Source organism: Macadamia integrifolia, chromosome 8 (genome assembly GCF_013358625.1).
Source record: "Macadamia integrifolia cultivar HAES 741 chromosome 8, SCU_Mint_v3, whole genome shotgun sequence".
NCBI classification, from domain to species: Eukaryota; Viridiplantae; Streptophyta; class Magnoliopsida; order Proteales; family Proteaceae; genus Macadamia; species Macadamia integrifolia.
In genome coordinates, this window is record NC_056564.1 from 20724691 (window position 1) to 20751542 (window position 26852).

At 40.6% G+C, this 26852-nt stretch overlaps 2 protein-coding genes across 2 annotated transcripts; both read right to left on the minus strand.

The window, feature by feature from the left end:
• Positions 1-892: 892 nt before the first annotated feature.
• Positions 893-26740, minus strand: LOC122086250. The gene is made up of 2 exons (XM_042654991.1): positions 24812-26740; positions 893-5563 (listed from the first exon to the last, which is right to left on the minus strand). Exons 1-2 carry the CDS (start codon positions 26657-26659, stop codon positions 5489-5491), a joined length of 1923 nt encoding a protein of 640 aa, XP_042510925.1. The 5' UTR covers positions 26660-26740; the 3' UTR covers positions 893-5488.
• LOC122086791 (uncharacterized mitochondrial protein AtMg00810-like) lies at positions 2701-3382 on the minus strand. Its single transcript, XM_042655748.1, has 2 exons — positions 3017-3382; positions 2701-2865 (listed from the first exon to the last, which is right to left on the minus strand). The coding sequence occupies exons 1-2, from the start codon at positions 3380-3382 to the stop codon at positions 2701-2703; spliced, it is 531 nt and encodes a 176-aa protein (XP_042511682.1).
• Positions 26741-26852: the final 112 nt, after the last annotated feature.

A 26852-nucleotide genomic window follows, 5' to 3' on the forward strand; every position in this document is an offset into this window, starting at 1 on the left:
ATATTGGGAGCATTCTCCTCCAGTTATTGAGAGTATCTTTGCGATATATCAGCTTCATCACTTCCCTCTATGGCTGGCATCTCTGCCCTGTGGCTGGCTCTTACTTTATTTATATTCTCTGTTAACCAATCTGTGATATCTGCTGGCTGTTCACCTGCTGCTCAGTTGGTTGATCTGCTCCTGCAGCTGGTTGTTCTGATCTGCCATATTATTATGTATCATCTGTTGCTGGTCTGCGATACCTGCTGTTTACATATTTGTTTTGGGGTTCCCTTTCCTCCCTGTGATTGGATACTTTGGCCTAGTATTGCTCTGTCAATGCCTGGCTTATTGTTGATGCAGATTGTTGCCGCGATATGTTATTGGGACTAGACAGAACCTCTTTTTGTGATCCCTCAAATTATTTGTCCACATGTAGAACTACACGCGAGTGGAAGAACTGGCATCCCTCAAGAGTTCTCTCTGTTGTAGGAGCCAGATTAGTCTACTACTCTGCTTGGACAGAGATTCTACCGTTGCCTCCATCTCCAACGAGGCATTGGCCCCACTTCCCTCCCCTTCCCCTCCTCTCTCTGACATCTGGTCCTCCCTGCCCCCTCTCCCTCGTGGCCATCATGGTAGGGGCAACAGCATTGTCTGGGCCCCCTCGCTAGCTGGCATCTTCAGCTCTTCTTCAGCTTGGGATTTTGTCCAGTCTCACGGTCTTTTCTCCCCCTAGCATAAGATTGTCTGGTTTAAAAGTTATATTCTCCGCAACTGTTTCACTACTTGGAGAGCCCTATCCAATTGCCTCCCTACCAAGTCGTTTCTCCTTTACTAACACATCCAAGTCTCCCTTGCCAGTTCTCTTTGCTAGAATGGGATTGTACCCAGATTTTTTTATTTTATTTTATTTTATTTCCAGTTGCCCCTTCTCTTCCATAGTGTGGAAAAGAGTCTTTAGTAGTTGTTGGCCTGGTAATCCTGCCCCTTCATAGGGAGTGGATTTGAGTTGATATAACTTGTGCAAGGACTTTTTATCTGTGACACCACCGGAAAGCTTGCCTTTTGCGTGCTATTAACCACATCTGGATGGAACGGAATCTTCGAAGATGGACCTCCAACTCCCACTCTTTCGAAAAAATTTGGAATGACTTCTACTTTGATGTTAGTTCTAAGCTCATTATGCTCTCCCACCGCCCTATAAGGGATTCCCTAAGGAATAGCTCGCTTTTGGGTCCTAGGGTCCCCCCCCCCCCCGAAGTGGGTTTGCTGCCCTGCTATGCCTTTGCTTGACTTTTTTTTCTCTTTTTCCCCCTCAAGGCCCTTGTATATTCCCCTTCCAGTTCTTTCTTCTTGGTAATGAATTTATTATTCACAAAAAAGAAAGAAAGAAAGAAAAAAGAGAAGAAAAGAAAATAAAAGAAAAGAAGAAGAGATTATTTGCTTTTTTTCTTATTGAAGATTTCTTTTAATCTTCTCATTGAAGACCTGTGATTGCGGGTTTCTTCTTATTGAAGATCTCTTATTTTCCTGGATTTTTTCTCATTGAAGATCTCTTATCTACAGCCGCTATTTTCTCGGCTTGTACTGCTGTTGTTGCCTGCTGTTTTCTTGCCTGCGGCTGACAAAGCCGCTTAAAATGTTTGTTATTGTCCAAGTTTCTCTTAACAAAGATTTCTCTTTGTTGCTGCTTATGACGGTTGGTATTTCTGATCAGACATATGCTGGTTTGGTCAGTTTGTGCTGCACCTAGAAGATTTTCCTTTCTGCCGTTTTTTGTTTGCTGCATCTCTAGGTCACTGGGTGTGGTTGCTGGCCACTGGCCCCTACTTTTAATATATTGTTTTCAAGCTGGAGCTTATGCTGGTTATTATGTTCTGGTTGTTTTAAGCTGGAGCTTATGATGCATGCTCCAGCACGAGGGAGGAGTGTTAAGAATATTATGTCTAGTAGTAGTGCAGGGGGTTATATTATAAATGTTTTGTTTCTGTCAGGGAGTTGTACATAATAATGAATAAGTTCTGTCCTTGGTGGTTATTATGGGTTGTCCTATAACTTGTCTAACCATGAGTCCTGTTTCCCTCCTCCTCCTTCCTATTCTTCTTCTCTTCCATATTTCTCTGCACAGGTACTGGTTTCACCTAGTTCTGATATTGTAACAACATCAATGCACAACATCGGTTTCAGAAAATCTAAATATCAGGATCCATGAACCTGAACATTTATGAAACAGTGTAAATACAGTAGTCAATTCTATAAACAAAGAGTATTATACAGTATTGAAGAATTGGGGAAATATGGACTGGAGCAATAATGAGCACAATCCTCTATTTATAGCAAAATAAGTAGTCCCTAAGGGCTTAAGGGTCCGTTTGGATATAACCCCTAAAATCCATTATTACAGCAATGCATTATTCAACACTCCCCTCCTCAAGTTGGTCTATGGATCTCACACATACCCAACTTGGACAAAATAAAATAAAAAGATTTATTACTAAGTCCCATTGTGAGAACATCTGCAAACTGATCTTCACTCCGCACAAAAGGAATATAGATAAGTCCTAACTCTAAATTCTCCGCGATGAAATTCCTATCGATCTTGACATGCTTTGTATGATTGTGCTGAATAGGGTTGTGTGCAATGCTGATGGCTGACATATTATCACAAAATATCAATATTGGCATCCGGACGAAAACACCCAAATTATGAAGAAGACTCTACAACCAAAGCAGCTCGCAAATCCCATGCGCCATAGCTCGAAATTTTGCCTCTGCACTTGATCGAGCCACAACTGACTGCTTCTTACTGTGCCACGTAACCAAGTTACCATCAACAAATGTACAGTAAGTAGCCAATAGTAGAGCTATGATCATGTAGGGAACCTGCCCAATCGACATCAGTGTATGCCTCAATCCTCATATGATTAGCAGGAGAGAATAAAATGCTGATTCATGGGGCAGTCTTCAAGTACCTAAGGATCCAGTTCACAACATCCATATGTGAGGAACAGGGATCATGCATGTACTGACTCACCAAACTTATTGCATGAGCTATGTCTTGTCTTATGTAGGATAGATATATGAGTCTTTCAACTAGCCTTTGATACGGACCTTTATCAACAGTTTCACCCTCCTTGCTTCTGAGATGAGAGCTAACCTCATTAGGAGTATCCAGGTGTTTACACCCTAACATACCAGTCTCTAAGAGGAGGTCCAAAGTATAATTTCTTTGAGAGAAAACAATACCCTTGGTTGAATGTACCACCTGAATACCAAGAAAGTATTTCAGCCTTCTTAGGTCCTTGATCTCAAACTCCTTACCAAGATAGGCTTTGAGTTCAAAGATTTCATATGTATCATTGCTAGTAACAACAATATCATCCACATATACTATAAGCATCGTGATTTGATCAGCCACCTTTCTAATAAATGAGTATGATCAGCATTACTCTGAGAAAAGCCAACTGCTATTATGGCCTTGTGAAAGTGACCAAACCATGCCCTGGGCAATTGTTTTAATCCATACACAGCTCTTTTCAGTCTACACACCTTATCTTATGTTTCTGGACTAGAGTATCCTGGTGGAACATCCATATACACTTCTTTCAGTCAGCTCTCCATGAAGAAAGGCATTTTTTGCATCTAGTTGTTGTAACTCCCATCCTCGATTCATTACACGGGAGATGATGACTCAAACTATATCCATTTTTGCCATAGGGACAAAAGTCTCCAAGTAGTCAATTCCATAAGTTTGAGTAAAGCCCTTTGCCACTAATCTTGCCTTGTACACCTATCCACAGTCCCATCAGCATTATGTTTGACCGTGAACACCCATTTGCAACCAATTGATCACTTTTGCAGGGGAAGAACAATCAGATCCCATGTGGTATTCTTTTGAAGTGCTCTCATCTCCTCATTCATTGCCTCTCCACTTAGGTTCTACATTTGCCTCCTGCCAAGTTTTAGGAATAGAAACAGAGGACAAGGAAGATACAAATGCACGATATGATGGGGAAAGAGAATTATATGACACCACATTGAAAATAAAATGTTGGGTACAAGTCCCATTACCTTTTCTATGAGCAATAAGATCAAGAGACTGATCAAAAGTAAGAGGAAAGATTATACATGGGAGAGAAGACTCAGGATCAGGAAGGAATAGAGTAGAGTCAATTCTCTCTCTCTCTCTTTTTTTTCTGGCGAGAGAATACATGTATCACTAGACCATACTATATTTTGTGCTGAATTTGTTGCTCCCTCTGAATGGGAGCCTCCTGCTCCTGAATTGATGGCTCCCCCTGAACAGTAACTGCTGGATCAATGGGAGCTTCTGAATCAGTAGTCTTTTTTTCAGTATTCCTTTGAGTAGCACCATCATCTATGGTAAGGAACGAACAATCAAAAGTAAGAATCTGAATCACCTCTTCACTATCAGATGACTCCCCATAAAGAGGTAGAAAGTACGCTTCAATCTCACGAAAAAATCACATCCATAGACACAAAGAGTTGTCGAGAAGGTGGATGACAGCACTGATATCCCTTTTGAGTGGAAGAATAGCCACAAAAATACACCGGAATCCACGATGGTCCAGCTTGCTTGGAACCTGATGACTACGAACGAAGCAAACACAACCAAACACCTTGGGAGTAACAACAAAAGTACGAGACCTAGATAGCAACTCAATGGGGCTCTTAAAACCAAGTACACATGAAGGTATCCTATTGATGAGAAAGGCAACAGTAAAGATAGCCTCACTCCAATAGGGAGCAGGGACCTGCATCTCAAACATCAAGGAGCGAGCAATCTCAAGTAAATGACGATTCTTGCGTTCAGCCACCCCATTTGCTCCAAAGTAACCACACAATTAGTCTGATGGATGATCCCATAATCAACTAAGTAGGACTGAAAGGAACCATCCATATGTTCCCTCCCATTATCAGTACGTAGGATCTTGATTTTAACATCAAACTAGGTACGAAACATGCAATGAAATTCCCGTAAGCATTGAAAAACCTCTCTTATGATGCAATAAAAAAATCCAAGTAATGAGTATTGCAATCAATAAAAGTGAAAACCATCTATGGCATGGAGACACAACGTGCAGGGCCCCAAACATCAGAATGAAGTAAAGCAAAAGGAACAATACTTCTATTATCAGAAAGAGTATAAATATTTCGAGTTTGTTTCGCCAAAACACACGTATCACAAATAAACCAATCTATAGTATAGTGTCTAACTAATGCCGGAAATACTCTAGATAAATTACCCTATGGGGGGCGCCCCAGACGACGATGCCAACCCGAAAGTGCGGAGAGTGCCAAATCAGATGAAGTATACAGAGCCCTTAAGAGACCAGTATCCAAGTATAGAAGGACTTGGATCCTCTGTGGCTCAACAGGGCGTTTGGCACTAATCCAACGCCCAGAAATGCCTTGGGCTACGTGAAACCACCTTGGACTCTGTGCCTTAGCGTTTCTGACCGTTAGATGCGCGCCAGATGCCCTGCTATGGCACAGAGGAATTCAATCCGGTATAGAGACTACCATGCATTCTACCAATCATTGCCCCCGTCGCCAAGTCCTGAAACACACAATGAATAGGAAAGAAAGTGACTTTACCGTTCAAATCCTTAATAATACTACCAATTGACAGTAAATTAGTACAAAACTTAGGAACATGTAACACAGAGGACAATGATAACGAAAGAGAACACAAAATGGAACCCAATCCAGCAATAGATGAAAGGGAACCATCAGCAACACGAACTTCGGTATTACTTGAACAAGGACAATAGGTAGAAAAAATGTGTAAACCGGTCATGTGATCAGTAGCCCCAGAGTCAATTATCTAGGACTGGGAGACTACAGATGCACATTGGCCACAAACCATAGTACCTGAGTGGACTGAGTGGGAGGCAGTGTGTTTGCAGAGAGGAGGAGGCAGCAATAGCAATAGAGGATCACATCTGAGTTAACATACGACGAAGCATAACCATTTCGTCAGTAGAGGAGGCACCTTTAGTAGTGGAGCTATAAGAATCAGCTATAGTCTCAGACTAATTTACCTGGGTGTTCTTCCAAAGATCCTGATTGCACCCACGAGAATTGGTAGGACGTCCATGAAGCTTCCAACAAGTCTCCCTAGTGTGACACTCCTTCCACAATACTCACATTTGACAACCGACTTGTCGGAAGAGGATGAAGTAGCAGTCCGGGAATCTATACCAGTAGTAGAAAACCAAAACAGATCGATCTTGAGAAACAGGTTCTAGCATCTCAGATCAACGTTGTTCCTTAGCCTGAATGATGGATAGGCTTCCTCAAGGGTAGGTGATGGATCACGATAAAACACATTAGCGCTAATCTAATCATATTCCACATTGAGACCTGCCAGAAAATCATAAATGTGGAGCTCCCCCTCACGCTTCTTAAACCCAACAACATCAATCTCCCAAACAGGTTAATAAGTCTCACAATAATCAATCTCATTCCACATACCCTGCAGATCAGAGTAATATTGAGCCACAAAAAGCTCCTTCTAAGTAGTCCGATGGCACTGGGCATGCTTGCCCACATGGGAATAGGTGGCCTTAGCGGCCTTTCAAATCTTAGCAGCAAAATAAGTAACAGATATGTCTGAGCAATAGAAGGGGGCATAGAATTAATAATATAGGACATTACCATCCATTTGGCAGCATCCTATTTGTCCTAAGCAGGACTTGCAGTAGTAGGGCTTACTAAAACACCTGTGAGAAACCCGGCATAACCATGACCACCAATCAACAGGTAGTAAAACCAAGACCAAATCAGATAGTTGCTCACATCCAAGGTTATTAAGGCGGTGAGGCGACCGAGGTGTTTAAGGGTCTTTCGGAGCGCTTTGGCGATAGTGCGAGCATAAGGTGTCGCCTTATTGAATAAAGTGTTCTACTATTTTATTTTTTATATAACCATTCTCTTTTGCTCAAATGACATATTAAATACTACTCATATGCTAAATAAAGATTAAATGTTCATACTTCATACCAATGCAAGATATTCATAACAAAACAAATCAATAAAGAGAATAAACTAAGTTCATCTTAATCAATCATTATCATAGCATATAATATAAATATATAATTACTCAATCAATATTGAAAACCAGCAGTCAAGAACATCAAACCAGAACCAAGGAGCTGCATATTCATAAAAACAAAAAATAAATAAAAAGGAAAAAAGAAAAAAGAGTTGCAGGTTGCAATGAAGAAGTGAAGAAGAAGAAGAAGGGAGAAGATAGAACGGAGACTGGGAGAGGAAAAGAAAGCAGAAAAAAATGCTGAAAAAAAAACCAAAAAGAAAGAAGAAGGTAGAATTGTAGAAGGGAAAGGAAAAGAAAAAAAATTCTCTCGTACTACAGTTCCACACTTCCAACTGCAGTAAGAAAAGAAAAATGAAACAAACAGAGGGAAATAGAAGATGTTAAGAGAAAGAAGAAGAAAATACGGCAGGAAGAAACCATAGAATGAAGAAGAATAAAGAAGATGACAAAAAAAAATTTAATAAATGCATCAAACGTTCCTGCCTTGGTCTAAGGAATGTTTGACGGAGGAGTCTCACCACCACCGGTGGAGTTTCCTCGCCGTCGGAGCAAGATCCGAACGGGGAAGGAGGAAGGAGGAAGGAGGAAGGATTGCTGCGTCGACCCCAAAACCCTTGCCCGATTTTTTAATTAGTAACATAATGTGATTTGAGCTTTTTTTTTTTTTTTTAATTGAGGCTTTCTATTTAAATACCCTTGATCCCATGCTTCTCATATGTAAACTTACCCATATACCTGCCAATCAATAAAATCTATATGGAATCAGTGGTAAAATAGTTAAAAAAAAAAAGAGTAAATAAAAAATGGGCACAAGGCGACTGCCTTGCCCATAAAGCATCATAAGGCGCCTAAGGCGTCGCCTTATAGCGCCTTAACAGTTAAAGCAACCGCCTTACATGCAGCTAATAAGGCAATGCATTGCCTTATGCTCCCAATACCGCCTCAACGCCTAGGCATTGCCTTGCTAGCGCCTTGGCGACGCCTTAATAACTGCTCACATCCAACTTGACGGTGTTAGTAGGGAAGAAGGGATAGTCATAACCAGAGGAACGACCCCCTCCTTCCTGATTAACTGATGTCTTAGAATTCTCAGATGCCATGGGTGCACAATCAATAAACAATCACAAGAAAGGGCAACCAAGCCAGATCTAATCAAACATAGAGATGGAGTACGAATGATGCCAAGACAATAGCCCCCAGTGGGAGAACACCCACCATTGAGGGAGATAGCTCATAAGAGGCAAAATTGCCCTCCTTTACAAATAGAACTTGGCGTGCAAGATAGGATAGGTGTAGGATTTTTCCGGTAGGGTGAGGTGGATAGGCTAGTGCATAGGGAAATAGGGTGGGGTTGGGTTAGTGGTAGGTGGTGGCAGATTAGAATTAGGTTCGGGTAGTTCTAGGTGGTTGAGGATTAGAATTAGGTTAGTTCTAGTTGGTTTAGGAGTACGATTAGGTGTTAAGGTGGGATTGGGTTAGTTGTAGTTGGTTTAAGAGTAGGAGGTGCTAAGGTGGGATTGGATTAGGATTGGTGAGGCCTAGTTAGATTAGGAGAGGGAATAGGTACTTGGCGCAAGAGAGGAAAGGAGCAAGAAGAGGACAGTGAAGGATTCTGGTTATGCAGGGAGGCACAGCGAGATGGTTGCCGCGATGTGGGCTGCGGTGGTATGGAAGTGCAGCAAGGTTGGCGAGAGGTGATGGCGTTAGGTTCCTGTGATCGCAGCGTTCAGGCGATGGGTTCATGGCAAGATGCAGGTCTAGCGATGGGTTCTTGGTGTTTGCAGGGGCTGGCGATGGAGGCTGCAGGCATATTTTGGGGATGGTGGTGTGTTTGCAGGTGCTATGGCAATGTGTTCTTGGTGAGTGCAGGTCTGGCAATGGGTTCTTGGGTGGTGGCGTTAGGTGCTTAGTGATTGCAAGATGTGGCGATGAAGGCTGCAAGGAGTTTTTTTATGATGGAGGGCTGTGAGAGAGAGAGAGAGAGGACAGCAGCATGGAGGGTTGCGACTATGGAGGGCTGCGGCTAGGGGGGTGCCGTGTAGGGCTGCAAGAGAAGCAGCGATGTGGATGAAGGCTGCGCAGGAGAGAAGCAGCAGTGTGACAGCGTTTGCTGGCGGTGATCGGTGGTGAAGGCTAGATGAAGAAGAAGGGGAATGGGTATGGGATTTGGGGTTTTGGTGATTAGGCCTGCTCTAATACCATGAAGAATTGGGGAAATATAGATTTGTACAATAATGAACACAGTCCTCCTTTATTTATAGCAAAATAAGTAGTCCCTAAGGGCTTAAAGGTCCATTTGGATATAACCCCTAGAACCCATTATTACAAGAATGCATTATTCAACAAGGATTAAATAATAGAATACCTTTTACATTATAATTGTATCAGATGCCTACATATATCTAATAGTAATGGAAACACCTTTAAGGACATTAACTTGGACAATAAATGCCAGATACAATCATGAACGATGAAATTCTTTACTTACGAAATTAGAAGACAACATGGTCTAAAATTCAATCTGGAAAAATTGTTCACTTAAATTTCAAGAATCAATAGATCAGATACAAATGTTCTCTAAATATGTTGTAACCCAGTAGTAAGAGTTCTACACTCTTAACATCAGTTCTCAATACAAAAATTTACATGAAATATGTAATTGACACAATCAGAACTCCTTAGATATTGCATGTAAAAACAAAAATTAAGTTGAGATAACATATTACCTAGTAGATGGAAAACAAGGTTGAAGTACAAAGATCCCCAGTAAAAGAACAAAATTATATCAGGAGCCGAGAAGTAACTATCTGATGCATATAAATCACAGAAGTGAGCTTATTTCAATGGAAATAAGCCTTGGTTTGGGCTACATATGTGTGGGGCCTTTGGTCCAAGGGGTTTTTGTTGTAATAGGCTACTTTAATGGGCCTAAAATATGGGTAGGAGGAAGGAATCCAGAATTTATATGACGTTTACGTTGGGGCCTCAGTAGTTGTTTTCTATTTTACTTCTTATTATCTATCTTGTCTTCAGTTGGAATTGACCTGATGTTAGCAATCCTGCTTATCTCTAGGGTAAGACTTCCAGTAATATGCTACCATTTTCTATTACTTTATTTAGGGTAAGTAATCAGTTCTGAGGCTATCCTATTTGAGTGAGTTCACATTTTAATTAGATGTAAGAACCATAGGCCTCGCCAACTATTCAAACTAATTCACTAGTTCAGTTTTTCCGAATTTTTCTGTCGTGGACTCGATAGTGTGCTTGGTGGATTCCTTAGCGGAAGAGTGAATCCTCTTCATGGGATTTGGTGGATTCCATAACGACTGCAGGTGGATTCCAGCACTATTATCTCTTATATCTTTTTACCTATTTTATTCAAGTTCACAGGTTAGATTATCAAAATCTTCACCTTCCAGTACCTCAATTTCACTCAATTATCTGGTTCATTCCCTGTTCTGCGATCATATTAAGTAAATCTCCTGTTGGAATTTCCTAGTTCCAGATTGGTTCCCATTGCCTCACCCTGAGATGAGAGGGAAGGTCATGTTTGACTCGAATCACAGACCTGATCTCTTTAATCCTACACTGGTGTTTGATGCGATGGGAGAAGTTTTTCATGTCGGCTTGCCACTCATCCATGCCCTATCCCAATGGACAAACCTTAGATCCACCCCTCATATACTCTATCTGACGGGGGGGGGGGGTTCCCCAATGAAGACCAATAACCTGTAGGACAGATTAATGGAACACAAACTACAGGAACAGAATTGCCGTGAGCAAGAGTTAACAGGCCAGAATATAAGGAGTTCTGATATCTCAGAATCTCACGGTTGGATGGGACTGAAAATTGAATCGAATAGACATCTAAGGAGGTTGTTTAAGCCCTCCAAATACTAGCTTGATCTTCTTATGGTCAGATCTGCTAGAACAGTAGGAAACAGAAATTAGTAACTTAAGAAGGTAGAATTTAGTAACAGAAAACAAGTATTAATATCTCACAAACCAGTGGTCTGATGGATCTCAGATTCTGGTCAAAGGTAGTTAATGCAGAAGTAGGTTACAAGTTAACTACCCTAGCAATGTATTACAACTCCAAACAAGACAAATAAGACTCACTTAACTAGCTTGACAATAATCAGAAGTAAACCCAGGAGAACAAGGGAATAAGACCAGCAAATAAACTCCCAAGGATACAATAGCAATGCAGGAGCAAAACCAATCCAAAACCCATCCCGATAGGAGAGAGAAGGACATGCAATAGGGCTGAAGAGAGAAGTGCGGTCAGGTCTGTGGGGCTCCAATTGAGCTGCAAACTTGGTCGATTGTACGGCCCAAGGAGGGTACAAAAACCCCCAAAGTTGATAGTCTTCCGACGGCTGGCTGTGGAGTTATGTACTTTCTTGATTTTCAGACCTAGGTGAGAGAAACTGAGAGAAATCTTCAAGAACTTTGATAGGGCTGCTTGGGCAGCAATGCGGAGAGGATCGAGTGATCCTTGCAAGGCTGTGAACACCCTCTGAAAAGGGCATGCAGATCCGAGGCCAATTGGAGAAGGAAGAGGAGACCGATCTCTCTCCTAGTTCCATTAGGAATGATGGTCGATTCTGTCTTGGAAGGGCTGAATAGGTCTGAATCTTTTAATAATGATAAACAGTAACAAGAAGTAATGGCAACAACAGTAAAACAAAGAATAAGAACGAAAAAAAAAACAAAACAACTGTGAGTGGGATTAGCTATCTCGGCCCGAGCATCTCACCCGCAGCTATCCCGGCCGTTTACGCAATTGACTGCCATCATTCATTATTCAAATCTGAGAATTGAGAGTACATACGCTCCTCTATATATAGAAGGCAGATTAGCAGTCATACCATAACTAGGAGTTAGAATCCAAGTAGGATTAGACCTTACATAATAGGAGTTGGACTCCAAATAGGACTAGACTAGAACTCCAACATTGAGTAAGTAACGAACTAGTCATTCACTAATAGGGAAACCTAAACTGACTAAAAACTGAAATAGCAAAGGAAATAGACTCAAAACAGGACTCTAACTAAATTAATGAATTAAATCTCGTTTCCCTACTTTCTACCCATATTTTAGGCTCATTAAAGTGGTCCATTACAAATAAAACCCATGGGATAAAAGGCCCAATACATACATAACTCAACCCAAAGCTTATTTGCAATAAAATAAGCTCATTAAGTGACTTATCTACATCAGTGTAGAATAGTTGGCTAAAAAGCCTAAAATTGAGCCCTATCCAATGGCCGGATTGGGGAGAAACAATATGACAAAGCAAATGTTTGCAAAGGAATAAAACCAGAAACCGTAGGAGAGGGTAAATAAATTAATTAATTATTTAATTATTTAATAAAAAATAAAAAATAAAAACTACAGAAACAGTGAGTAACGACCAAGCATATTATAGATATAAATGAAAGGCGTAGAAGGAAATAGATATTACCTACTGACGACCACAAGAGGAGATAATAAGGTTGTTGGAATTTTGACAGAACAGTTAAAGTAGAAGAAGAAAGAGAGAGAAAAGATGAGAGAAGGTAGGGTAAGAAAAAAGGATACGGTTTGGCTTCACCATCAAAGCTAGGTAAGGCTTCACCACCTTGAGTTGCAATTGTTTCACCACAACACCTGTTGCTCCATTGAAGAAGACACCAAATAATCAATAGCCCAATCGTTGGAGCTACCTGTCCCTCTTTCTAATTATAGAAGTGATTTGCTACATTCAAAATAGGAAACTCTCCATGTGGTGAGATCTCCTTGACAACTAAATAACAACAGAATAGAAAGTCTACAACATAGAAATTCCCCAAAACGGCAACTACAGAAGATCTACTCACTTAAATTAGAAACAACTCCTCACACAAAATAGAAACTTGCTAACATAGCCTCCAAAGAATATTCCAGCAGAATATAAAGATCTTCTAGTGACATCTATGGCCCACGTATGAGATAAGCACTAGTCCTGGTCTGTACAAGAACCTATTCCAGAACCAGGAACAAAATAGGACCATAACCCAGTTCACAAAATAAGTTAGCCTGGTGTTCTTTGTCCTTCTAAGGTAGCGTTGTTCCACATCAGCTCTCCCCCACTTGAAGAAACTCGCCCTCGAGTTATAGTAAGTCTAGGGATAAGCTTGGCGTGGTGGGTGTTCATCTTCAGCCCATAAAAGTATTCCGGTAGTCCTCAAGACATTGCATTCTCTCCTCAAAAAACTTGAGTGGCATTAAGACTCGATGTGTTCCACCTCAGGTTCGGTTTCAGCTCTAAATGGTGCATCTTAAGTTCTCTGGAACTTTCTCATCGACTCCACTTCAACTTCTGTAGTACCGCCAAGCTCCTTGACTTCTTCAGTGTCGTTCACCTTGTCAGTATTAGTTGTAGTGTCAAGGCATATAAGGTTGACACCTTGGATATCCTCACCCCCCCTCATTACCATATTTAGCATCATCATCAAGTGGGAATGGCTTGGTCACTTCCACTACATCATTCTCCTCAGTGGTACTAGAAACCACGGCATTAAACTTAATTTTGCAACATGCCCATTCTCTCTTAACTTTATGGAAGTCGTCCATAACATGACGATTAGAGTACCCACCTCAAGCAAGTATGCATATGATCCTCAAAAGAGGGCTGCGGCTGTGGATGTGGTGGTTCAGCAATGATCCTCTGTGGTCCTTCGAAGATTATTGGTAGTAGAATAGTATATTCATCTTCTTTACGTCTAGATCTGCCAAATAGGGGGCTCCACAGTCCACACACCACTGTTCTATGTTAGAGACACGTTGGGTAAGTTGTGTAAGTGCCTCAATGATGTGGTTCAGCTTATCACCAATTCTAAGCAGTTGGGAGGGTCTGGGTCACTGTTGACCATAGCTCTAATACCAATTGATAACAACGAAAACCTGTAGGACATATTAATGGAACACAAACCACAGAAACAGAATCGCAATGAGCAAGAGTTAAGTAAACATGCTAGAATATAAAGAGTTCTGATATCTCAGAATCTAACATTCGGAAGTGGCTAAAGTTTGAATCGGATAGACCTCTAAAGAGGTTATTTAAGCCCTCCAAATATCAGCTTGATCTGCTGGTCGAATCAGATAGAACAGTAGGCAACAGAAATTAGAAACTAAAGAAGGCAGATTTTAGTAACAGAAAACAAGTAGTAATATCTCACAAACCAGAGGTCTGATGGACAGACCACCAATTCTGGTCAAAGGAAGTAGTCTTAAGGAAGAATACTTCGGTAAAATTTGAGCCCCATCCAATGGCTGGATTGGGAGAAACACTATGATAAAGCAACGGTTTGAAAAGGAATAAAACCAGAAACCATAGGAGAGGGGAAAGCAGAAAATAAACCTGCAGAAACAGTGAGTAACAACTAAGTATACAAAAACAACAACAACAAAGCCTTATCCCAACTTAATAAGTATATTATAAACATAAATGAGGGCATAGATGGGAATAGACATTACCCACTGATGACAGTGATAGAGGAGAAGGTTGTTAGAATTTGACAGAACGGTAAATTAGAAGAAGAAAGAGAGGAAGATAAGATGAGAGAAGGTAGGGAAAGAAAAAGGCCATAGCTTGGCATCACCACCAAAGCCTAGTTAATGCTTCAAGCAGCTTCAAGCAGCAAATCGACAGTAGCATGCCCAAGAGAAATCGATTTGGGTATAATAAATTCGGCAGCAATCCTCCAGCAATCGATCAAGAAAAAACAATAAACGAGACTCAATTTGAGTTTTCAGCAGAAAGCAATTCAAAACATAGCAGCAAAAGGTATGGTGTTCATACTAATCAACTGAAATCAGTACATGAAACCCTAGTTCTTCTGCTTCTATGAACTAGGGTTTCAGCACAAACCAGAGACTAGAATGACTCTCAAAACAGCTATCGGTTACTGCTCTGATACCATGTGACAAACCCAGAACCTGGAACCAGCACCGCAAATAAAAAGAGAAGAGAGGCGATGGGAAGGGAAAGAAGTTGCTGAACCACAATAGTCCAGAATACCGACTATCATGGGTTGCCTCTTACTTATAATATTAGTCCAAGAATCTTAGTAGATATCCAACCAAGAATCCTAACTATAATACAATCTAAATAAGGAAACCAAATAATACTAAAGCAACCTAATACAGCTAGACAGAAAAGACACACCACGATAGGAACTCTTTTGATCGTGATTACTTAACAAGGAAACAAAGTACCGCAAGGATTAGACACAAATACCCCTGCTGCACGGTACATTAACAATTGGTTAATAAGATTTCCCTTGAAGTATTGCCTTGGCAAGGATGGTCCTCTACAGTTTGAACTAATAAATCAAGGCTGTGTAATAACTAATGAACGAAGGAAGAAACAGCCCAAAGGAATAGAGGAACAGATGAATTTTTCAACCTAATTTCTGGATCTACGTTGAGGCAACTCGGAACTTTTCTCATGAAAGATAATGGAGAAATTGACTATCAAAGGTTATCATAACAATAACGGAATATGAAACCTACCTTTTTTCGCATGCACACACAACAAAATGATTACCTCCTGAAGGTTTACCAACTATACTACAGTGTCATGAAGGATTTCCACTTGGAAAATGCCAATAGCACAATTGCTTGAGAAGTTCCTAACTAAGAATATTGAGCTTCCAAGCCAAGCATATAGGCTTTGGCTCTGAACATTGATACATCGCCAGGCTCCTTAACAGTCATTTTTCATTAATTAATCTAAATGGGAGGCAAATAGATAAATAAATAAATAAAGTTAACATTCCGCTCCCTATGCATCAAAGGATAAGGGCAAAGGATTGCCAACAGAAAACATAGATCAAGGAAGTGAGGAAAGACCTGCCAAATTATAATCCCATAAGAGATAGGATCTTGATAGAGTGAAAAGGCAGTACAAGCATTTATGTAGCCATTACCAAAGTGACACTATTTGCACTTGTTCACAAGAACTGTTGCTCCATTGAAGAAAGACACCAAATAATCAATAAGCCCAACTGTGGGAAGCTGTTGACCCTCTCTTAATTTATAAAAGTGATTGCCACATTCAAAATAGAAAATTCTCCACGTAGTGAGATCTCATTGACAACTACATAACAACATACTAGAAAGTAGTGATGTAAATGAATCAAATTCGTATCGAATTTAACAATATCCACATTCAAATATGTTTATCAAATCCAATATAAGTAAAAGTTGTAATCAAATTCGAAATCGATTATTTAATCAGATTTCAAATATTATCCAATCTGATTTGTTCCCTCGACGTAGATACAAAGTACCTATTTCCATAATTATCACAAACATTTATTAATGTTTTCACAACCACATACAAACCAAATCCAAGCCCAGTATGACTACAGAAACTGAATCAACTCAATCGAGTAATAACAAAAATCAAGAGATACACAAGATCATATTTTTTTTCATATACAACTTTATTTGTTCTAATTAGAACAAACCATACACGCATACAATCGTCCTTTGATGCATAAACTCAATAGAGAAACAAAAATCAAGGAGAGAGTGAGCTTCCAAATTTCCTTTATCCTTTGGATCAGCAAATGAGATGAGAAACCCTTTCGCCTTCCCACCCTGTGAGAGATTCCTCTCTCTTGCTCGCTCTTCCTCCTTCCTTCTCCCTCCCGATTTGTCGCTCTTACACTCCAGAAGACGAAAAAGGATTATTGGAAAGACGAATGTACACAGAACACTCTAGAAGTAAAAAATATGAAATGATAAAACTAAGCCCCACTAATCCAATTCATTAGGGTTAAGGTGAGATGTTTTAATTTTTAATTATACGAACGCCCATAGTCCAGTCCACCATGGTCTTCGTATTATACTCGGACACAGATAAATATTTCAGATTTTAATATTATGGTCAGATATGTAAACAAATTAGATAATATCCGATAAAAAAAAAATGAGATATCCGTATCCAATTAGTTTTTGAATGGATACAGATAGTTTTCGAATACTGATTCCCCTAAACGGATACAATTCTGACTATCCATTTACATCTCTTCTTGCTTTTTGTTTCTTTTTTTAGTCCTATGCATCATAGGCACCAATCATATTTGTATATGGTTTGTTCTAATTCTATGCATCAAAACAAATAAAGTGGTATATGAAAAATTATGATCTTTTATCTATTGATTTCTAATACTGCTCAATTAAGTCGATTCAGCTTCTCTAGCCATGTTGAGCTTTGGTTATCATTTAAAGGTGAAAACACTAATAAATGTTTGTGATCATTATGAAAACAGGAAACTATGTGGCTAGGCCGAGAGAACAAATGAAATTGGATAATATACAGAATCCGACTAAGTAATCGAATTCAAATTGATTACAACATTTATAGACCCAACTGATAAACGAACCGAATTCCAATATTGGATTTGACAAATGGATTCAAATGCGGATGTTGTCATATTCAATCTGCTTACATACCTACTTACAAACCTCATTTGTACTTTTGATTAGCAGATGAGATGAGAAACCCTTCCGCCTTCCCACCCTATCAGAGATTCCTCTCTCTTGCTCATCCTTCTTCCTTTCTTCTCCCTCTCGGTTTGTCACGCTTTCACTTCAAAAGACAGATCTTGATTATGGAGAAGACAAAGGAGCACCAAACAAGAAGAATACAGATCTGGATTATGAGAATTTTTAATGAACACCATCGAACACTCCAGAAGACAAAAAATATGAAATGATAAAACTAAGCCCCACTACTCCACTCCTCTAGGGTTAACGTGCGATATTTTAATATTCAATTAAATAAGTACCCACAGTCCAATCCACTAAGGTATTCATGTTATGATATAGATTTTATAAAGCTAATATTTAATTATTTTATAATCAGATACAGACAAATATTTTGAGTTCTTTTAATATTACGTGCGGATATGTAAACGAACCGGATAATAATTGATCGAAAACTGAGATATCCATATCCGCATCTGATTAGGTTCCAAACAGATTCGGATAGTTTTCGGATATTGAGGACAGGCATGAGGAAGGTGAAATCACGAAAGAGAGGTCGATCCTCCCCAGATATCCAGCAGCCGGCCTGGTTGATGAAAGATCTCCATTTTGACCGTCTTTCTTAAAGCCAAAATAGGGGCTTAGCTCCCATAGGGCTCGGCTACCATTAGCCCGAGGCTGTATTTCATCCATTACAATAGAAATCTATTATTTGGCTTCAGAGCCATCTCTTCTTAGATGAGAAGGGTTCGAGAGTTGCTGATTTTATTCTTTCAGTTCGAGAGACGCCAGAACTTTATTTCATAATGAAAGTTGATCATGTGATGTTGATTCTTCATCACTTAAAAACTCAAGATAAGTTTTTTTTCTCCAAAAAGGGGAATTGATGTGGATAAATCATAGAAGTGGGCTTATTCTAGTGGACATAAACCTTGGTTGGATTACATTAGTGTTGTGCCTTTGGTCCAAGGGGTTTTTGTTGTAATAGGACACTTTACTGGACATAAAATATGGATAGAAATTAGGAATACGGGATTTATTAGTTAAGTTGGGGTCTTAGTAGTTTTTTTCTATTTTACTTCTGATTTATTAATTCATCTTATCATTAACAAGAATAGGCCTGGTGTTAGCAATCCACCTTCTTTCTATTTTATCTCTATCTCTAGAGTCAATCTTTCGGTAAAATAGATTACTGTTTTCTATTATTTTCCTTTAGCATAAAGTTATCTGATGAGGTTTGCTAGGCTCATACAAAACATACACTAGAAACCAGAATCGCAATGAACCAGAAAACTAAGAATATGGCAGAATCTGAACGTGATTAGAACTTCCAAGCTGAAACTAACATTAATGGGGTATATGGTAAAAATATCAAAGCAAATGCAATGGTTATATTAGGAGAAACACACACAGAAAATAGAGAGTAAAGGAAAACTACCATATCTCTCAATCCATCAGTGTGATGGTGCTCATGTTTGGGTTGAATGGAGTAGAAGGGAAGGGAATAACATATCCAAATCCAGCCTAACTTGATGGTTGAATTCTCTGAAATCAGGCTGAAGTTTCAGACATAGAAAAGGACAACAACTCTTATCACAAGACCTGTAACAGTATGTTAATCAATGGAAGATGAGAGAAACTAAAACAAACAAACAAACAAGAAGACCTTTTCCCAACTAAATAGGGTCGGTTACATGGATCCATGATGGTTCAAGATAAAGGCAAAGGAAAGAAAGGGAAAGAAAGAGACATAGCAAAGCAACATCTCTGAGACATCCAATCTATATGTGATTGGCAACAAGGATCTTTGCCCTCCAAACAGCTCTATTTGATGTCATACTAGGGTCTAGACCGAGCTTCTACTAGGAAGATTAGAGAAACTATAAGAAAAAAATAGAGGATTAGATAACACAGAAAGGAAGTTAGCAATCTCCCAAGAGAAGACCACGGTAGAGAGAGAATACTGCTAAAAACTCTGCAGAACAGTGCAGGAAGAGGAAGAAAAAAAAAACAAGGGGATAGCCATGGGCTTCACCACCTGCGGGAAAGGCTTCATCACCACCTTGGGTTGCTATTTGCTTCACCACAAAGGCTGTGACTAAATCACCACGATGCTGCGGTGCACACATGCACATAAAGCTAGTTTTGTCAAACATCAAATATGTGCGTTAGTAAAAACTCTGCAGAACAGTGCAGGAAGAGGAAGAAAAAAAAACAAGGGGATAGCCATGGGCTTCACCACCTGCGGGAAAGGCTTCATCACCACCTTGGGTTGCTATTTGCTTCACCACAAAGGCTGTGAATAAATCACCACGGTGCTGCGGTGCACACATGCACATAAAGCTAGTTTTCTCAAACATCAAATATGTGCGTTAGTGTGCCCTTTTCTCTTTATTTATAACCAATGAACTAATTACAACAATAGAAAGTCTCCTTGCTACTTGGCTGCCAAGTAAACACTAAAAAAATCCTTCTAGAAAGGATCCTCAATTATTACAAGGAAAATAGAAAGCAATTAAAATAGAAACTAGGATGGAATCCTTGCTACTCTCTTGACTCTCTTCTTTTATGAACCTACCTTGCTCCTCGCCAACCCAAAATTCCTCCCTTTCTTGTAGATACCATTTATGCAAGCACACAGCCACCCCTTCTTTTCTGAGTTTGTCTCTGAATCCGAAATCGATCTTTCATTGGCGTTCAATTGAAGTCGCCAAAAAGTTAGAAAAGAATACCCCTATGTCAATTGAAATCTCCCTACACCGCAGAGGTGTTTCTGAGACACCAACGTCAATCTTGTGGTGCCAAGAATACATATGTCAAGTGTTGGTTATGAGTGCAGATGCTCGGATCATTATCTCGGTCACCCTCAGAACCGCTTAAAACACATAGGCGTTCAACCATTCTGCTGTCAAAAACTGGGGAGATCTCGAAGATGCAAGAAACCCTTCATACTCTCCCTCTCCCCCTCCACTCTGTTTCTCTCCCACTTAACCCCTCTATTTCTCACTCCCTCTTCCCCGCCCCCCCCGGTCTATTTCTCTCACTCCCTCCCTTCCCACCCCTCTACAACTCTCCTGTCCCCCCCATACTATTTCTCTCAATCCCTCCGACACTCCCACCCAACCAAAAGGCAAGGAGTGGGATGCTACAATATCTTCCCCTTTCTGTTTCCTTTCCCTTTACCTTTTTGCTGACCCACCCCACTACACATGGGACCGACTCGTCCAAGTTTCCCACCCTGTAAACCCCACTAAACAAACAGGGCCTTAAGGAAGAGGAAGAAAAGAAAAGAAAAGAAAAGAAACGAGAAAAAGGGAATACAACCATAGGCTTCACCACCTATAGCCTGCGGAAAGGCTTCACCACCAGTCCCAAACCAAGGATTCACCACCTTGAAATATAAGGTTGGATCACGAATAACCTAACCCCAAGTAGGGTCATAAACACGATCAATAAATTTCTGATTCAAAGGACAAATCGGAAGATAGAGAAAGGGAAGAAGAATGGGACAAGGTACTATCTCAGTCTAGTGCCACGGCCTCTCACAGTTGTGGTTAACAACCCTTCTTTTCTTAGGGCCCGTTTGGTATCGTTTCTATTCCAGAAACGCCGTTCCGTGTCAAAAACGAAAATTTCAGTTTCTGTGTCAAAACGCAGTGTTTAAACGAAAAAATGGTGTTTCAAAATTTCAGATTTTTATCAAGAAATTTTTTTTTTTTTTTTGTAAAATGGAACGAAACTGGGAAGACGGAACTCCATTTTTGGAGTTCCGTCCAACTCGTTTTTTCAGTTTTTATTTCACTTTTTGTTCCAAAAAAACAGAAACGGACCATAAATGCACCAAACAGAAGATTCCATTTTTTTCGTTCCAATAGAACGAAAAAACTCCAGAAACGTTTTTTTAGAACGATACCAAACGGAGCCTTAGTCATCAAATCGTTGGCTCTAGATCAGCCTTTGTTCTAATTGCAACTGTTTTAAATATATGTTTAAATCATGTTGCTATTGTGGCGGTTAATATTTGATTCCTTAACAGGAATTATGTCCCGTCAGAGTACCCGCTCCAATTCGATCCCACCTCCCGCTTCACCTACCTACGTGAGGTAGAGACAGGCCACCTAATGTACTGCTACCCCGCCAGCTCTTACCGCATAGGATGTTGCTGCCATAGTGGGCAACACGAAGGTATGGAATAACGGCAAGAACAGTTCATGGTCGGGATACAGACTCGCATCCAGACTGCCACAAATGCCATGAATGCACCTCCCACTCCACCTATGCCAGCCCAGGCACCTCCCCGATATGGTGATTTTGCAGTGAGGGTAGTGTTCTAACGAAATGGTTTGAGTGCAACCTCACGAGAACATGTAAAAATCACGATTTGTATGGAGGAATAAGCAAAAATGTACAATCTATGCACAAAGGAACCAAAACCTAGGGTTTATAGAGAAAAAAGTGAACCTAGGGCTTGGAATTTGGAGAAAAAATTGATATTTCACCATAAAAACTGTTGGAGAACTTACTTGGAAGAGTGTGCGGTGAAAAATCGACGTAGGATGCCCCGGTTGAGTGTGGGAAATCCTTGGGAAGTCTCTCCGGTTGTTTCTCCAGAGCCAAGAGTGAATATGAAAGTGAGAAAAGACTTACGATTCAGTTTTTATCCAGAAATTCCCGCACAGGTTGATCAAAGTTGGGGACCTACCGGTGGTGAATTCTGAACTTGGGCAGCCCCTGGTCCACCTACCGATGGGCCTGACCCTACCGGTTATGATCAACCAATTGGGAGGGGGGGGATTTTTACTCTTCTGTTGTTTTGTTTGGTTGGTTGTGCCCTATCACCCCCACATGCATGGATACCCTATATATTTTGTGATATCTTTAGTTGCTTCCTAAACAAAAACAAGTTTAATATCTCAAACAGTTGAAAAGTAATAGCAAAAGGGAAAAAGAATGTTTCCTGGAAGCCCCTACGCCGAGACATAGGGGTTTGCGAAATTCAGCTCACCCCGGTAAAATAAAATATCCCATGTATCGATGCCCCTATGTGCACTCCCATTGGCTCATGTGCTGGTGTATGGGCCACACAACCAGACAGTGATCTCTAGCCCATATAAAAGTATTAAAGGTATGTACGCTTAGGTGATATTTTGAGTCTCTATTTCTACTCCAAAGTTTTGACTGCATCTTTTCTTACATTAATCAAATCATACCTTGAATTCCATAGGCTACAAACTATGGCTTTCTGAAGAATTATGCATTTATTTTGTGTTGGGGTCATAGTTTTTCTTGTACATAGATTAATGTAGTCAATCGGTTACATCAAGGGGCCTTGCGTGGAAAGGAATCATAATTAAGTTTTACACTAAATAGAAATTACTTAGAAGGTATCCCAATCCCAATCTAATTAACAAACTAAAGAGTCCTAGAAAAGGAGACTACTAACAACCTATGAAATAGAAACTAATCTTAGCTAATAAAATCCCCAATGCAAGGAATAAAACTTCCCTAAAAAATAGCATTAACACAAGCTGTCAAATAATATTTTCTCCACATATTGGCAATCTGAAGAATATCTTCTCTCAGACAGGCTGTACAATGATTAATCTTTGACAGAAGTCAATTCTGGAAATATCTCTTCAAATAAGGCTGATCGATATGACCATCACTTCCCAAAAGGAAATCTGGTCAATCCCTGTTATGTGGACAGAATATTAGCTTGACATGCTGGATGATATACTCTTCAAATCTAGAAACATGCTGGTTCAAAATCTATTCAAACCTGAAGACAATCTTCAACAATATATGCTGGACATTAGTTGTCCTTGACCAGAATCATTTGGGTTAATTAATCCTCCAATTAAGCTAGCCAATAACCTCTCTTTTTTTTTTCTTTTTTGAGGAGTTTGATTGCTAATGGGCCAGAATCGAACTAGATTATTTAGCTGAAAACATGGGCCAAGTATAGAGCAAAGTTGGAACGCAATCTGAGGTCTTGGACTGCATCACCTTGGGTTGCCACTTGCTTCACCACAAGGGCCGTGACTGATTCACCACAGTGCACACCCTCACACAGAGCTAGCTTTCTCAAACATCAAATCTGTGGGCTAGCATGCCTTTTGCTCTTTATTTATAATAACTAATGGACTAATTACAAGAATAGAAACTCTCCTTGCTACTTGGCTACCAAGAAAACAATAAAGAGGAATCCTTCTAGAAAGGATCCTAACGGAAAATAGAAAGCAACTAAAATAGAAACTAGGATGGAATCCTTCTAGAGGATCCACTGCTATTACATGCAAAATAGATGCAAAAAGGAAGTAACAAAACTAAAACTTCTACTTAATATCAATCTTAACCACTAAGTAACTCAATACATGAAATAAAACTAAGGTGGATTCCTGTAATGGTTTGAAGTAATTCATCAGTTCAATTTTTTCTGTAATGGATTCAATAGTGTGCTTGGTGGATTTCTTGGTGGAAGAGTGGATTCTATTCATGGGTTTTGGTGGATTCCTACCTCATTATCCGTTCTAACTTTCTATCTATTTTATTCAAGTTTAATCTAATCTCCTGCGGGAATTTCCTGATTCGGGATTGGTTTACATTACTACCTGCATACTTTCCAACTATCTTTCATCCAAATCAACACAGGCAGAATGACTCCCATCATGACTAGCACAAGAAAATCAAGCAAATTAAGTGGCAGATGTTCATGAAAAATGGTACTGAATCAGAAATGTTGCTGTTTCTGCAGCCATAAATCCAGTGGAGCCCATGTCAATGCCCCCTTAGGGATAGGGATGCAGTGGGAAATACAGCACACAAACCAAAATAATTCTATGTAGACAATATACTCTGACTAACATAAGTACTTCGAAGAACCAACAAGGAGAAAAGTCAATTATATGCATTGTCAGAAGAACCAGGTAACATATCAAAGGCCGACATCATGGTTAGAAAAGTTGATGAAGCCTTTGCAGGCAACCAAAAGGGATACTCCACAAAACCATTCAACAGTAAAGATGCCGAAGTATGGGTGGTAGGTTCCAATAGTGTACATAATTTATAATCCCACTTCCAACTAACTATGCAGAAATGGGTGAACCAAACTCTCTACAATTACACGATCTCCTCGTGTCTAAATCCACTATCACCACAATCTGTACTAGGATCCAAACTGCAAGGTGAATCATACCACTTAGAATTATCTGGGTAGAAGCTGTCTACCTGTATACCAACAAGACTGGCATCAATTGTACCATCATGCCTCATGGGCTTAATTAACTTCGAATCCTCACAATTGAGGATGCTCTTCTCATCGAAATCACCACAGGCATCCTTCAACCATTTGTCAGATTTACAGCTATCATTCATCAGAGATTTTCTACTCCTACATTCAGTCCTCATTCGATCCCAAGATGCGACATCCCCAAGTGTCTGCTCAAAACTGTCATCGTCCTCCTCAATGAGCTCAGTGTCCTTCCCAACCCCATATAACCGATCATGGTGGTGGTCACCCCAATGTGCCAGCTCATTCTCTGCCACTAGAACATCTTCAACCCGCTGCTCATCGTGAAGTAATCCAATCGGCCTAGATGCATCCTCCCCTATGCTCCTAACCCTATTCACAACTTCTGACAGTTCTCTAGACAACGAACCCAACAGCTCATGCGGCATTTTTGTGATTCTGCCCTCAAGCATCCCAATTTCAGCCCTAAGTTCCTGCACCTGGTGCAAAACTGCAAGCTGAAAATCACCATCATCCTTACCCATAAGGGAAAATGCATCTGTCTCGGTATCCTCATTCATCCCATAAACAGCATCCTGATCCATCAAGAATCCACTTTTATGCCCAACAACTCTATGTATGATCCTAGCGTTTCCGTCCAACGGCCCTGGTTCATGTCCAGAATGGACAGCGTAAAGCTTGAACACAGCCATCCCCTCTTCCTCATACACAAATGTCTTGTCCTTCTCATTATAGTTTGCAATTGGAACAATTGCCCTAATCCGGAACCCACAGCCGCACCGCTTCGAGGCATAAGGCTCCCTCTTCAAAATCCTTGATTTCTTCACCGCAGGCTCCCCAGCCCGATGACAAGCATAATCCTTAACCTCCGCCATGAATGGTTTGTACCTGATATACTTCTGACGAATACAAAGGACAACCTTATGCTTTGCCGCCAGCTGCTGCAGACGGTGAGGGACCTCCTTGGCAGGAACATCGAACGACTCCGTATACTCAAATCTGCGGCGTTTAGTCCTGGTAGCGGACCCTGAAGCATCAGAGCAAACAGGACAGGAGGCAACACAAACCCTAATAAATGATTCAGGAATACCGTAGAATTTGGCTCCTACGGTCCAAACTTGCTTGATTCGTTCAATAGTCTCCTTAAGCCCTAGGTGCTTGAGATCAGCATCACCGTGAAAGCTCATGACGATGTCTTGCCACTGATCAATGTGAGACACATACTGCTGAGAATTGTTCTTGAAATACAATACCTCGTTACCGTGAGCGTCGACGTGAGCGTTGAGCTTATCTTGGATGCGCTTCCAAGCCGTGAGGTAAGCGGTGTCCTCGTTCCGGTCCTTCCAGACGGAGCGCCAGCTACTGAGGACAGGCCGAGGGGTAGCGCGGCGTATCTCTTCAGGCGTAGCAAGGCGACGGTCTAGAATGCACTGGACCATCAGAGCATGGGAATCGCGGTTAAAGGTGTAGAATTGAGAGGAGATATGGGGTTCAGGGTTGATGTAGACCGGTGCACGCTGGTGTATGCCAGGGGGGACTGTGCCAGGAGCAGCAGACGAGGCGGAAGCAGTGGTGGAGAGGTGATGGGTGTCTTCGGCGTCGGAGGAACTAGGGCTTGGGGAGTCGCCGTGTTTGTCTTCGTCTTCTTCTTCGTCGTCGTCGTCTCTGAAAACCACAATTTCTGACATGGAAGGAAGAGAGAAGGGCTCTTGTGTCTGGGTTTGTGATGGTAGAGGTGGTGGAGGTTGTAATTCCTCTGGCTGGTCCATGATTTGGCTGTAGTAGTGGTGATGTTGGAGGAGGTTCTGAGTTTTGTTGGGGCTCATTACACACAGAAAAGAAAGAGAGAGAGAGAGAGAGAGAGAGAGAGAGTCTTGATGGCGATGGTTGATTTCCGCAAAGTAAATCTAAGCTTCATATTTCCCCTACTCTGACATCGTGGCTTTTTAGATTAGGATTTGCTTCTTTTCCCCTTTTCCTCTCCTCCCTCTTTTTCTCTGGGGTGTAATTTTGTTAACT